The 15,395-nt window shown below is 48.6% G+C and overlaps 1 protein-coding gene across 1 annotated transcript in view; it reads left to right on the top strand.

The window, feature by feature from the left end:
• Positions 1-15,395, top strand: part of LOC139255589 (VPS10 domain-containing receptor SorCS3-like) — a 450,963-nt gene that overhangs the window by 272,888 nt on the left and 162,680 nt on the right. Inside the window, exon 14 of the mRNA XM_070873959.1 lies at positions 594-711. Within this exon, the coding sequence (XP_070730060.1) occupies positions 594-711 (118 nt within the window). The remainder of the gene's footprint in view (positions 1-593; positions 712-15,395) is intronic.

The raw sequence follows: 15,395 nt of genomic DNA on the forward strand, positions 1-15,395 counted from the left end.
GCCTCTTTAACATAGCTGGACCGGCTGAGCCTGGTGATGAGCTGCTGGATTTCATACCCCCCCACTCCAATCAGCGAGCTGCTTCAAAGGGATGAGTGGATTACCAACACAATGCATTGAGACCTGACCGTCAAAACGGATCCGGGATCTCCCAACTGCTTCCATTGGACCGGTAGTGGTGGCCTCGCTCTGCCCGCCCTCCACTCAGTGGAAGCAGGCACATCAAAATGGACTCTGCTGCCTTTCCGGTGAGACCTTAAGCTGAGGTGCCACGTCTAGTTCAGGTGGATATTAAAGATCCCAGTGCTATTCGAGGAAGAGCAGGGAGTTTCTCCTGGTGCCCTGGCCAACATTTCTCCCTCAATGACTAGCACTATAAAACCAATGATCTTTTTTTTCACCTCGTTGCTTTTGTGGGATATTGCTGAGCACAAAATGGCCGATGTTTGGCATGCATCGGAGCCACTGCACCTTAAAACATGCTTGCAGGTGAAGCACTGTAAGAGGTTACATGGTGATCAGGTGCCATATAAATACAAATATTATTGCCATGATTTCTGACTGAACTCTGTTCTGTGTTGTGTCTTTGACAGGGTGTTTGGTCATGTCAGCCACCGCTCTGATTGGCAGTTGGTTAAAGTAGACTACAGGTCCATCTTCAGCAGAAGGTGCAATGAGAATGACTTTCACTCATGGGAGTTCCACAATCAGGTGAGGAAGCATTTCGGCTTCTCTCCCCACCTTCCCTCCCCCTTTCCCACCTCCCCCTCCCTGCCTCACCCTCACACTTCCCCACCTCCCCCTCCTCCTCCCCCTTTCCCACCTCCCCCTCCTCCTCCCCACCACCTCCGCCCCCTTTCCCACCTCCCCCTCCTCCTCCCCACCACCTCCGCCCCCTTTCCCACCTCCCCCTCCTCCTCCCCACCACCTCCGCCCCACCTCACCCTCCCACTTCCTCCTCCCCGCCTCCCCCTCCCCCTTTCCCCCCCTCCCCACCTCCTCCTCCCACTTCCCCTCCCCATCTCCCCCTTTCCACTCCCCCCCTCCCCCTCCCCGCCTCACCCACCCACTTCCCCACCTCCCCCTCCTCCTCCCCACCTCACCCTCCCACTTCCCCCTCCCCGCCTCCCCCTCCCTCTCCCCCTTTCCCCCCTCCCCACCTCCTCCTCCCACTTCCCCTCCCCATCTCCCCCTTTCCACTCCCCACCTCACCCTCCCCACCTCCCCCTCCCTCTCCCCACTTCCTCCTCCCCACCTCACGCGCCCCACCTCCCCCTCCCTCTCCCCACCTCACTCTCCCACTTCCCCTTCCACCTCCCCAACTCTCCCTTCCACCTCAGCCTCCCTACCTCGCTCACCATGCCCATCTCATCCTCCCCCTCCCCACCTCAACCTCCACATCTCAACCTCCCCATCTTACCCTCCCCTTCCCAATCCCCTTCCCCCTCTTCCTCCCCACCTCTCCTTCCGTTTCTCCCTCTCCCCACCCCACCTCAGCCTCCTCACTTCCCACCCACCCCCACCTCCACCTCACTCTCCCCACCTCCCTCTCTCAAGCTTCCCCTCCATCTCCCCACCTCCCCCTCCCTCCCCCCGCCTCCCCCTTCCTCTCCCCACCTCCCTCTCTCAAGCTTCCCCTCCATCTCCCCCCCTCCCCCCGCCTCCCCCTCCCTCTCCTCACCTCCCCCTCCCTCTCCCCACTTCCCTCTCCCCACCTCCCCCTCTCCACCTCCCATTTACTCTCCCCACCCCCAGGCTAGTCCTGAACCTCCATTCCAAAATGTGTGCCTTGTTTATCAGTTCCAATGTGATGTGTTGTCAGAAAACAGATTAAACCTCTCAACTTGAACATATCTTGTGAAACCCATGCAACTGTTACCAACGTTCTGTGACATTTCTCTAATACTGTAGTTTGGAAACAGCAAATGGATAAAATTTACAGAGAGAGAGAAAGACATTCAAATTGAGATGGGCAGACAGAGAGAGAATGAGAGACTGTGGTTGGAGGTAATTTTCACTTGGAGCACAGGCGGAAACCTGGTGGTTTGTGAATCGAGTGCCTGTTACATGCCTCGCCCGATTTTCCTCTCGGTTGAAGTCAACGGAAAGAAAAGTCCGACAGCAGCTCGAATACCCTCTGGCGATCACACTGTGTGAAGTGGCCATTACACAGACACTCTAATTCGCTCCCACAAACACATTTTTTGAAACATATTTATTGGTTCCTGGGAAATTTTGTGACAGACTTGGGGCTGGATTTTCGGTTTTGATGATTTCGGGGCGTTAATGGCGGTGGGGCACAATAGTTTGCGCCCGGGAACAGTTTGCGCCTCAGTCAGCAAAATTGGGCAGCCAGGCCGTGAGTCACTAAGGGAGGCGTTGTACACCTCTCTTTGGCGTTTGCATGGGAAGATCCCGAGCTAAAGAGCCGGGCCGGGAGCGCTCCGAGAGCCGCCTGGGGTGAAAACAAACCTGAAAAAACCCGACATAAACATTCGCAATACACTGCCCAAGCCACCACATCATAAATCGCAAAATAATTAAAAGAAAAAACAATCGCACTGACCTTAGGGTGGCATTACTTACCTCGCTGCAGTCGGTATAGGTTGGACCACCTGATTTCACAGGTGTTCACTGCAGGACACGCTGCGGGACATACGGGTCGGGCAAGAGTTAAAAAGCACGCCGGTGTCGTAACCAGGGGCATTGCACACCGGCACAGCTCTGCCGGGTGGTGCTGCTCCACACCGCCGCAAAACAGGCCACGAAAACCCTGGTGGGGCGCTGGAGGCACCCAGAAGACCTCACCCCCGCCATTGCCGCCACTCCGGGGCGATAAACGGAGCGCAAATGACTGGAAAATCCAGCCCCATAGTCTGCTCAGGGAGGCGATCAAAACTGATCACATCAGTAATTTTAAGAGAGGGATGGACAGTCATTTGGCAAGAAAATTAATTGAGGGATATCGTAGCAAACTGTGTATTCACTTTATGAACTCTAGGGCTGACTAGGTGGACCAGATTTTCCAATCCTGTACTTCCTATTGCCCCTATGTAACTGTGGCCTCGAATCGCTCGGCCACCATTTTTCTCTGTCTCCATCTTGCCGAAACATCTAACCTCAGTTCAGCACATTCCCCTGCATGCACAGCCAAGGACATGCAGTGAATAAGGGGCAGGAACTCTTGTCCAGTTACTGCACCAACCCTCTATCACCAATCTATTTGCGTTTTCTCTTTATGATTCATCCAAGCAAAGGTTAGCTGCCTTAGTGACAACACTCACAATTCCAATCCAAGAGGTTTTGAGCAGGGTTTCATTACATAGGAATTACATAGGATACATGGCACAGAAACAGACCATTCGACCCAATCAGTCCATGCTGGTGTTTATGCTCCACCGAGCCTCCTCCCTTCTTTCCTCATCTAAATCTATCAGCATAACCCTCTATTCCCTTCTCCCTCATATGTTTGTCCAGCTTCCCCTTAAATGCATCTATACTATTCGCTTCAACCATTCCCTGTGGTAGAGAGTTCCACATTCTCACCACTCTTTGGGTAAAGAAGTTTCATGTCGATTCATTATGACGTAGAGAGGCATAAAAATGTCTGTTTATCCGAGCTGGCACTATTTTATATAGTTAAGGGGGCATTGTTTTGAAAAAAGGTCAACGCATTAATAACGGTACGTTGGTGCTATTTTCACTGCTTAATATCGGTTATATTTATGTAATGTCTTTAATATTTGTGCCTCTAAGTTAATGAATATGTGCGTAACAGAACCCAAAAAGCAAGGCCTGCTCCTTCGGACATGTGCAGTGAGTTGGGGATGTGGCCCTGTAGCAGCAAGTAAATAGCACGTTATAAAATTACCATGTTTCATCTTTTGGATTGCTTCAGAAACCTTGTAAAAACCAAGAAACCGTACAGTTTACAGTCCATAGAAACAGTCACTCCTCTCACCATACAATGGCCACAGAATCTAACAAAGAAAGAAAGACTTGCATTTATATAGTGCCTTTCACGACCACCAGACGTCTCAAAGTGCTTAACAGCCAAAGAAGTACTTTTGCAATGTAGTCACTGTTGTAATGTAGGAAACATGGCAGCCAATTTGCACACAGCAAGCTTCCTCAAACAACAATGTGATAATGACCAGATAATCAGTTTTTGTTATATAGATTGAGGGATAAATATTGGCCAGGACACCAGGGATAACTCCCCTGCTCTTCTTCGAAGTAGTGCCATGGGATCATTTACGTCCACCTGAGAGAGCAGACGGGACCTCGGTTTAATGTCTCATCCGAAAGACGGCCCCTCCGACAGTGCAGCACTCCCTCAGCACTGCACTGGAGTGTCAGCCCAGATCTTTGTACTCAAGTCCTTGGAGTGGAACTTGAACCCACAACTTTCTGACCCAGAGACGAGTGTGCTATCCACTGATCCATAGCTGACAAGAGCTCCAACCTCCCCCACCGCCCCCGCCCCCGTCCCCGCAACTGTGGTTTAATTGTCCCAGTTAGTTTAATGGGTCTCAAGTGAATGGGCGCATTAAGCTACATATGACATCTTTTGCCTAGAGCACTATTGTAATTAATTTCCAATTGACAGTACACATCCTGGCCTAATTGGCATCCTTCTTGGAACGTGATACATGGTACAGAGCGTACAAGGCAGTGCTGGCACGTATGTAATGGGGGGGCGCTCGCAGACATGCAACCTGACACTCAGGGCAGGTCTAAGTCTGGGCCCAGTTGGATAGAACAAAAGCAATTTTTTGAGACGAGGCACAGAAGACTAGTCAGTGCAGCCGCTTGAATCAAAATTGACAATACACAAAAGCAGGCCAATTGCAGCAGGCTTCAATCTACACAGAGCTGAATCTGAATCAAATAAATATTTCTGTTTGATGTATGCTGACAGCTTAACTCACTGACAGTCACACTGCTTGTTAAAATAGCTACACATCATTGAGCCCATTCTCGAAACATATCTTTTGCTCTGAAACTGCATCTCAGGCCCCAGAAGATTTAATTCTGTTGCCACCTGGTAAGAGAGGAAACAATAATGGAGCTCTGAATCAGAAGAGCGATATCCCAACTCGAGTTAACTATGCTTGAACTGTATGAGACACTAGATAGGCCACAGCTACAGTTCTGGTCACCGCATTATAGGAAAGATGCGATTACACTAGAGTGGGCACAGAGGAAGTTGCCAGGACGGGAGAATTTTAGCTATGAGGGAAGATTGGATAAGCTGGGGTAGTTTTTCTTTGGAACAGAGGAGGCTGAGGGGAGATTTAATTAAGGTGCAAAAAATAATGAGGGGCCTTGATAGAATGGATAGGAAGGATCTATTTCCCTTAGCAGAGGGGTCAACAACCAGGGGTCACAGATTTAAAGTAATTGGTAGGAGGTTTAGAGGGGATTTGAGGAGAACTTTCTTCACACAGAGGGTGGTGGGGGTCTGGAACTCACTGCCTGAAAGGGTGGTAGAGGCAGAAACCCTTACCACATTTAAAAAGTACTTGGATGTGCACTTGAGGTGCCGTAACCTACAGGGCTACGGACCAAGAGTTGGAAAGTGGGATTAGGCTGGGTAACTCTATTTTGGATGGCACAAATACTATGGGCCGAATGGCCTCCTTCTGTGCAGTAAATTTCTATGATTCTATACTAGGTAGGTGGCCCCTCAGGTTGGTACTCAAAGGGCACTTGTACTTCACCATTGATTTCTTTCCCGGTTGTGCAAAAATGAAGTGGCATTCACGTCCTTCTCTGTTTTTCATTCGGTGCCAGTCTCTGTGCTTCTGGTGAGCTCTGACGTGAAAGGAGGCCTTATTGTTATTTCTACAGTTTCATTACAGACAGTCAAATCTCCTTACACAATATTTAAAAAACGGACTCTGTGCCTTGCCTGCAATACTTATTGGAGTGGGAATTTGGTTTGAGGCTAATTCGGGCGCTAATGGTGACGGGGCGGTAAATTTTGCGGCGAGAAATGGCTTGTGTCTGCAGCCACAAAATTCACCAACTGGGCCCTGAATGTGGAGCCGAGCGCTAAGGGAGGCGTTCCACCTCTTTCAGGGCACTTGGCTGGCTGAGCAACTGAAAATCCCAAGCTAAAGAGCCGGCCTCGGAGCACCCTAAGAGAGGCTTCCCTGTGGGAAAAAAAAATCAGCAAAAAAAATACAAAAAACATTCCCAATACCGAGCTCAACCCATATGAAAGTAATTCACAATAAAAAAACAATCACACTTACCTCATGTAGTCATTCCTATCCTCACCGTGGCCATAATTCTCCCGAACCTGGGGACTGGGAGAAATTTAGAACTCAGCAGAGGAGGACAAAGGGTTTGATTAGGGTAGGGAAAATGGAGTACGAGAAGAAGCTTGCAGGGAACATTAAGGCGGATTGCAAAAGTTTCTATAGGTATGTAAAGAGAAAGAGGTTAGTAAAGACAAACGTAGGCCCCCTGCAGTCAGAATCAGGGGAAGTCATAACGGGGAACAAAGAAATGGCAGACCAATTGAACAAGTACTTTGGTTCGGTATTCACTAAGGAGGATACAAACAACCTTCCGGATATAAAAGTGGTCAGAGGGTCTATTAAGGAGGAGGAACTGAGGGAAATCTTTATTAGTCGGGAAATTGTGTTGGGGAAATTGATGGGATTGAGGGCCGATAAATCCCCAGGGCCTGATGGACTGCATCCCAGAGTACTTAAGGAGGTGGCCTTGGAAATAGCGGACGCATTGACAGTCATTTTCCAACATTCCATTGACTCTGGATCAGTTCCTATCGAGTGGAGGGTAGCCAATGTAACCCCACTTTTTAAAAAAGGAGGGAGAGAGAAAGCAGGGAATTATAGACCGGTCAGCCTGACCTCAGTAGTGGGTAAAATGATGGAATCAATTATTAAGGATGTCATAGCAGCGCATTTGGAAAATGGTGACATGATAGGTCCAAGTCAGCATGGATTTGTAAAAGGGAGATCATGCTTGACAAATCTTCTGGAATTTTTTGAGGATGTTTCCAATAAAGTGGACAAAGGAGTACCAGTTGATGTGGTATATTTGGACTTTCAGAAGGCTTTCGACAAGGTCCCACACAGGAGATTAATGTGCAAAATTAAAGCACATGGGATTGGGGGTAGTGTGCTGACGTGGATTGAGAACTGGTTGTCAGACAGGAAGCAAAGAGTAGGAGTAAATGGGTACTTTTCGGAATGGCAGGCAGTGACTAGTGGGGTACCGCAGGGTTCTGTGCTGGGGCCCCAGCTGTTTACATTGTACATTAATGATTTAGACGAGGGGATTAAATGTAGTATCTCCAAATTTGCGGATGACACTAAGTTGGGTGGCAGTGTGAGCTGCGAGGAGGATGCTATGAGGCTACAGAGTGACTTGGATAGGTTAGGTGAGTGGGCAAATGCGTGGCAGATGAAGTATAATGTGGATAAATGTGAGGTTATCCACTTTGGTGGTAAAAACAGAGAGACAGACTATTATCTGAATGGTGACAGATTAGGAAAAGGGAAGGTGCAACGAGACCTGGGTGTCATGGTACATCAGTCATTGAAGGTTGGCATGCAGGTACAGCAGGCGGTTAAGAAAGCAAATGGCATGTTGGCCTTCATAGCGAGGGGATTTGAGTACAGGGGCAGGGAGGTGTTGCTACAGTTGTACAGGGCCTTGGTGAGGCCACACCTGGAGTATTGTGTACAGTTTTGGTCTCCTAACTTGAGGAAGGACATACTTGCTGTTGAGGGAGTGCAGCGAAGATTCACCAGACTGATTCCCGGGATGGTGGGACTGACCTATCAAGAAAGACTGAATCAACTGGGCTTGTATTCACTGGAGTTCAGAAGAGTGAGAGGGGACCTCATAGAAACGTTTAAAATTCTGACGGGTTTGGACAGGTTGGATGCAGGAAGAATGTTCCCAATGTTGGGGAAGTCCAGAACCAGGGGTCACAGTCTAAGGATAAGGTGTAAGCCATTTAGGACCGAGATAAGGAGAAACTTCTTCACCCAGAGAGTGGTGAACCTGTGGAATTCTCTACCACAGGAAGTAGTTGAGGCCAATTCACTAAATATATTCAAAAGGGAGTTAGATGAAGTCCTTACTACTCGGGGGATCAAGGGGTATGGCGTGAAAGCAGGAAGTGGGTACTGAAGTTTCATGTTCAGCCATGAACTCGTTGAATGGCGGTGCAGGCTAGAAGGGCTGAATGGCCTGCTCCTGCACCTATTTTCTATGTTTCTATGTTTCTATAATTGCTCGGACTTCCCGCTTTTCCAGGTGGTCCCAATAGGGGGCGCTTCGGATCCCACTGCAGCCAAATTTCACAGCAGTTGCACACCGGCTCGCGCTCCCAGGCGGTAATGCTCCGCGCCCCCCGCAAAACCAGCACCGAATGTCCCGGCAGGGCGCTGGAAGCTGGCCGCCCGCCCGGAAATCATTCCCGCCGCCCCTCCGGGACACGAGCAGCAGTGGCAACAGACCGAATTTCCACCCCATTGACTTCAACCGACGGTGTGCAATAAAGTAGAGCACCAGAGCAGAAGCATGGAATTTCCAGGGACTGAAATGGCACAGCGGGTTTAGCAAGTCACACGGAGAGGTCATTGTTGGCTCAGCAGATCAGGAGGGGTTCTTCACTGCTGCTGGCTGTCTGGAAGTTCGGGTTGTGCACACGGGAGAGAGAGCGCTGGTAACTGCTCACCACCTGTGTGTCGCCAGTCGATGGCACAGAGCCTGAATTCCATGAGAATAACTCCAGGGACAATGTCTCCCTCCCTCCGTAACCTTTCCTCATTTGGGCAAGAGCGGGTGAAGCTGTTTGAAACAGGCAATTCACAATTCTCAGTCATGGGCCAGCAATCATTGCCGAGAGCATGCAGAAACCACGCGCAGGCAGCGGAAAGAGCGTGCGGCAAACCAGTCCCACCCTCCCTTACCCTCAACGACTATCTGTCCCACCTGTGACAGGGACTGTGGCTCTCATATTGGACTGTTCAGCCACCGAAGGACTAATTTTAAGAGTGGAAGCAAGTCTTCCTCGATTCCGAGGGACTGCCTATGATTATGGATCTGGTATTTTGCTTTGGAGACAGATTTCGCAAACCCGGCCGCAATCTCATCTCCTGAAATCCAAACCAGGTGAATAGCTTTATCCTTAGTTGGCTGTTAGACTTCTCTTTTATCTGTAACATGCTCCTAATGAGCTATTTTACCACCTTATTCTCTGGCCTTTCTTCATCTATAAATTGGACAGTCAGAAGGAAGAGCAGATGCCCCGAGGAAACTTATTCGTTCCGCTTTCCGAGAGATCTTCTTATAAAAATATTTATTTAATCAAGTTCCAACACGTACTTCTCAGTTGAAACGTTCAATAATCTCAGCAGCAGCAGTTTCTGATCCACTCAGCCAGGGTTGGTTCTGAACCCAGGTTACAGGCTGAATGTTTTGGAGAGGCAACAGAAGAGATTTACCAGAATTGTTCCGGGGGTGAGGGATTACAGTTGCGTGGATAGACTGGAGCAGCTAGGGTTGTGCTCCTTAGAGCAGAGAAGGTGAAGAGGAGATTTGATGGAGCTGTTTAAAATCATGAAGGGTTTAGATAGAGCAAAGTGAAACCAATGGCTGAAAGGTCGATAGCGAGAGGGTGCAGATTTAAGGTGATGGGCAAAAGAACCAGAGGCGACACGAGGGAAAACTTTTTTTATGCAATGAGTGGTTAGAAACATAGAAACATAGAAAATAGGTGCAGGAGTAGGCCATTTGGCCCTTCGAGCCTGCACCGCCATTCAATAAGACCATGGCTGATCATTCCCTCAGTACCCCTTTCCTGCTTTCTCTCCATACCACTTGATCCCTTTAGCCGTAAGGGCCATATCTAACTCCCCCTTGAATATATCCAATGAACTGGCATCAACAACTCTCTGCGGCAGGGAATTCCACAGGTTAACAACTCTCTGAGTGAAGAAGTTTCTCCTCATCTCAGTCCTAAATGGCCTACCCCTCATCCTAAGACTATGTCCCCTGGTTCTGGACTTCCCCAACATCGGGAACATTCTTCCCGCATCTAACCTGTCCAGTCCCGTCAGAATCTTATACATTTCTATGAGATCCCCTCTCATCCTTCTAAAGTCCAGTGAATAAAGGCCCAGTTGATCCAGTCTCTCCTCATATGTCAGTCCTGCCATCCCTGGAATCAGTCTGGTGAACCTTCGCTGCACTCCCTCAATAGCAAGAACATCCTTCTTCAGATTAGGAGACCAAAACAGATCACAATATTCCAGGTGAGGCCTCACCAAGGCGCTGTACAACTGCAGTAAGACCTCTCTGCTCCTATACTCAAATCCCCTAGCTATGAAGGCCAACATACCATTTGCCTTCTTCACCGCCTGCTGTACCTGCATGCCAACTTTCAATGACTGATGAACCATGACACCCAGGTCTTGTAGCACCTCCCCTTTTCCTAATCTGCCGCCATCCAGATAATATTCTGCCTTCGTGTTTTTGCCCCCAAAGTCGATAACCTCACATTTATCCACATTATACTGCATCTGCCATGCATTTGCCCACTCACCTAACCTGTCCAAGTCACCCTGCAGCCTCTTAGCGTCCTCCTCACAGCTCACACCACCACCCAGTTTAGTGTCATCTGCAAACTTGGAGATATTACACTTAATTCCTTCATTTAAATCGTTAATGTATATTGTAAATAGCTGGGGTCCCAGCACTGAGCCCTGCGACACTCCACTAGTCACTGCTTGCCATTCTGAAAAGGATCCGTTTATCCCGACTCTTAGCTTCCTGTCTGCCAACCAGTTCTCTATCCACGTCAATACATTACCGCCAATACCATATGCTTTGATTTTGCACACCAATCTCTTGCGTTGGACCTTGTCAAAAGCCTTTTGAAAGTCCAAATACACCACATCCACTGGTTTTCCCTTGTCCACTCTGCTAGTTACATCCTCAAAAAATTCCAGAAGATTCGTCAAACATGATTTCCCTTTCATAAATCCATGCTGACTTGGACCGATCCTGTCACTGCTTTCCAAATGCGCTGCTATTTCATCCTTAATGATTGATTCCAACATTTTCCCCACTACTGATGTCAGGCTAACCGATCTATAATTACCCGTTTTCTCTCTCCCTCCTTTTTTAAAAAGTGGGGTTACATTAGCTAACCTACAGTCCATAGGAACTGATCCAGAGTCAATAGACTGTTGGAAAATGATCACCAATGCATCCACTATTTCTAGGGCCACTTCCTTAAGTACTCTGGGATGCAGACAATCAGGCCCCGGGATTTATCGGCCTTCAATCCCATCAATTTCCCTCACACAATTTCTCGCCTAATAAGGATATCCTTCAATTCCTCCTTCTCACTAGACCCACTGTCCCCTAGTACATTCGGAAGGTTATTTGTGTCTTCCTTTGTGAAGACAGAACCAAAGTATTTGTTCAATTGGTCTGCCATTTCTTTGTTCCCCATTATAAATTCACCTGAATCGACTGCAAGGGATCTACATTTGTCTTCACTAATCTTTTTCTCTTCACATATTTATAGAAGCTTTTGCAGTCCGTTTTTATGTTCCCTGCAAGCTTCCTCTCATACTCTATTTTCCCCCTCTTAATTAAACCCTTAGTCTTCCTCTGTTGAATTCTAAATTTCTCCCAGTCCTCAAGTTTGTTGCTTTTTCAAGTCAATTTATATGCCTCTTCCTTGGTTTTAACACTATCCTTAATTTCCCTTGTTAGCCACAGTTGAGCCACCTTCCCTGTTTTATTTTTACTCCAGACAGGGATGTACAATTGCTGAAGTTCATCCATGTGACCTTTAAATGTTTGCCATTGCTTATCCACCGTCAACCCTTTAAGTATCCTTTGCCAGTCTATTCTAGCCAATTCACGCCTCATACCATCGAAGGTACCTTTCCTTAAGTTCAGGACCCTAGTTTCCGAATTAACTGTGTCAGTCTCCATCTTAATAAAGAATTCTACCATATTATGGTCACTCTTCCCCAAGGGGCCTCGCACAACAAGATTGCTAATTAGTCCCTTCTCATTACACATCACCCAGTCTAGGATGGCCAGCTCTCTAGTTGGTTCCTCGACATATTGGTCGAGAAAACCATCCCTAATATACTCCAGAAAATCATCCTCCACCGCATTGCTACCAGTGTGGTTCGCCCAATCAATATGTAGATTAAAGTCGCCCATGATAACTGCTGTACCTTTATTGCACACATCTCTTATTTCTTGTTTGATGCTGTCCCCAACCTCACTACTACTGTTTGGTGGTCTGTACACAACTCACACTAGCGTTTTCTGCCCTTTGGTATTCCGCAGCTCCACCCATACCGATTCCATATCATTCAGGCTAATGTCCCTCCTTACTATTGCATTAATTTCCTCTTTAACTTGCAACGCTACCCTGCCTTCTTTTCCTCTCTGTCTATCCTTCCTAAATGTTGAATATTGTGTTCCTAACACAGATGAGGCTGCACACAGTGAGGTTAAAGTAACAATGACCTCAGTCTTTAATAAGACACTCCAGAGTGAGGAACAGGCCTTTGGGGCCGGCTTATATACAGTGCTCCCAAGGGATGCTGGGATCCCTTGGGACTTCAGGGGATGAGCTCCCTGGTGGCGGAACATGGGAGTGCATGCTTTACAGATACACAACATCACTCGCCCTCCCGCCAAAGTCAAAGTGAAAACTATTTACAAGGTGAGGCGATCGGGAGCCTTTCTTTCCCTGGTGGACCGACTCGGCATAAATGTCTGTTCTGGTGTGTTGGTTGTGCCCTCTCTGGGCTGGCGTGTTGTTGGCCCTGCAGGGCAGCTAGGTGAGCCTTGCCTTGCTGGGCTGTTGGGTTAAATTTCCTGGTCCGGCATGGTGTCATTGCTCCTTTGGGTGTGTGTTGTGGACTCGAAAAAGGTGGTGTCTGCTGTGGGTTGTTCAGGGCAGTCTGTGAACCACAGCCTCGTTTGGTCCAGGTGCTTTCTGCAAATTTGTCCATTGTCTAGTTTGACTACAAACACCCTATTCCCTTCTTTAGCTATCGCCGTGCCCGTGATCCACTTGGGACCATGTCCATAGTTTAGCACATGCACAAGGTCATTCAGATCAATTTCCCATCACACAGTGGTACGACCATCGCTTACATTTTGTTGCTGCCACCTGATCTCTACCTGATCATGCGGGTTGGGGTGAACCAGCGAGAGTCTGGCTTTAAGTGTCCTTTTCATGAGGAGCTCAGCCGGGGGCACCCCTGTGTGCAAGTGGGGTCTTGTGCGGTAGCTGCCTCGTTTAAGGCTCTGTTTGATGGTTTGTACTGCCCACTCTGCCTGTCCATTGGAGGCTGGTTTAAACACGGCCGAGGTGACATGTTTGATCGTATTGCGGGTCATGAATTCTTTAAATTCGGCACTAGTGAAACATGGCCCATTGTCACTGACCAGTATGTCAGGCAGGCCGTGGGTGGCAAACATGGCTCTCAGGCTTTCAATGGTGGCAGTGGCGGTGCTTCCCGACATTATTTCACATTCAACCCATTTTGAAAAAACATCCACCACCACCAGGAACATTTTACCAAGAAAAGGGCCCGCATTGTCGACATGGATCCTCGACCATGGTCTGGAGGGCCAGGACCACAAACTTAGTGGTGCCTCTCTGGGCACATTGCTCAACTGAGCACATATGCTGCATTGCCTTACACAGGACTCTAAGTCAGAATCGATACCAGGCCACCACACGTGGAATCTGGCTATCGCTTTCATCATTACTATACCCGGGTGTGTGCTGTGGAGATCCAAGATGAACGTCTCCCTGCCCTTTTTTGGTAGCACTACACGGTTATCCCACAACAGGCAATCTGCCTGAATGGACAGCTCGTCCTTTCGCCGCTGGAACGGCTTGATTAGCTTTTGCATTTCAACGGGGATGCTGGACCAGCTCCCATGCAGTACACAGTTTTTTACCTTTAATCTGCAGTAAGACCAACTCGCTAAACGTGCTATTCACGTCATTCTCAGCATCATGGATGCTCCAGAGTGAATCCACCCGCAGCTCCAGTGCTGCAATGTGGTCCGTCGGGAGCTGCAGTAGGATACAATTCCTGCACACGTAGTCGTCAGGGACACCGGAAGCGTCCCTGACTTCCCACATCGTACAGGAGGAGCATAACACGTGTCCGAGCTCTCCTGCCATGTCTTAACCCTTAGATTAACTTAATTTATCAACAACAATGCTAAAGATTACTTACTGATATAGAAAAGAAAAAGAAAAAGCTACTCACCAATCACCAGCCAATCACTTACCCCCTTGGCTGTGACGTCACCTTTCGATTTCTTTCTACTTCTTTTTGCCTCCCTGCTGCAGCTGCACCAGCTGGGCCTCTCCGACGCCTCCTCGACCTCCCGCTGGCACCTCCCGACTGATAGGCCTTTTGTAGGCCTCCCGACTCTGCTGCTCCGCCTCTCCGACGTCTCCTCGACTTCCCGCTGGCGCCTTCCGATTTGAGATGCATAAGGTGCTGGATACAGATTCAATAGTAGCTTTCAGAAGGGAATTGGATAGATAGTTGAAGGAGAAAAAATTGCAGAGACATGGGGAAAGAGCAAGGGAGTGGGACGAACTGGATTTCCCTTGAAAGAGCTGGCACAGACCAACATCCCCTGTAAGCCTCCTGCGCGACCTGCCTCCCTCACTACACTACCCATTCAAATTTCTGCACATGCCGATATCTGCAATGTAAAAGCCGGTGAGCGGCCTGCACGGGACCTTGCAGATGACTGTGCAGCCGCGCAGCTTAGCGGGAACATTGGTACAGACTCAATGGGCCAAATGGCCTCCTTCAGTGCTGTACTGTTTTGTGATTCTGTGACAGGACCGTGTCGTGAGCTACAATTCCACCCAGTGCCCGAAATACAAACGCCTGCAAATGGACTAGCAGCAACATATTGTGCTCCACACCCCTTGTAGCAGAGGTTCTCACCATCTCCCCTCCTCCCCGACAACTCCACCCAACCCTCGGCACAAACACGGTGACCAGTTACAAAGATCAGTATCGCAAGGTTTCCGCTGGAGCGGATTAACGGAAGCAAAAACCTCTGGGATCATTCACGAGGCAATTGGATGGTGTGATGGAGGCAGTGCTGGTTTCGACGGATGTACTAGATGGGCTGAATGGGCTCCCTCAACTGTACTGATCCTTGTAAATAATTGGTTCCTGGACCAATCAGACTGATCACGTGTGGTATTGACAGACTCCCTGATTGTAACAGTCAGCAAAACGCAATGCTCCACTTTCGTGACATTGTTGATTTAATTTTGTGTGTTGTTCATACTGCAACAACAGGCCAACCTGACCTTC

This window comes from Pristiophorus japonicus, chromosome 3 (genome assembly GCF_044704955.1).
Source record: "Pristiophorus japonicus isolate sPriJap1 chromosome 3, sPriJap1.hap1, whole genome shotgun sequence".
Classification (NCBI taxonomy): domain Eukaryota; kingdom Metazoa; phylum Chordata; class Chondrichthyes; family Pristiophoridae; genus Pristiophorus; species Pristiophorus japonicus.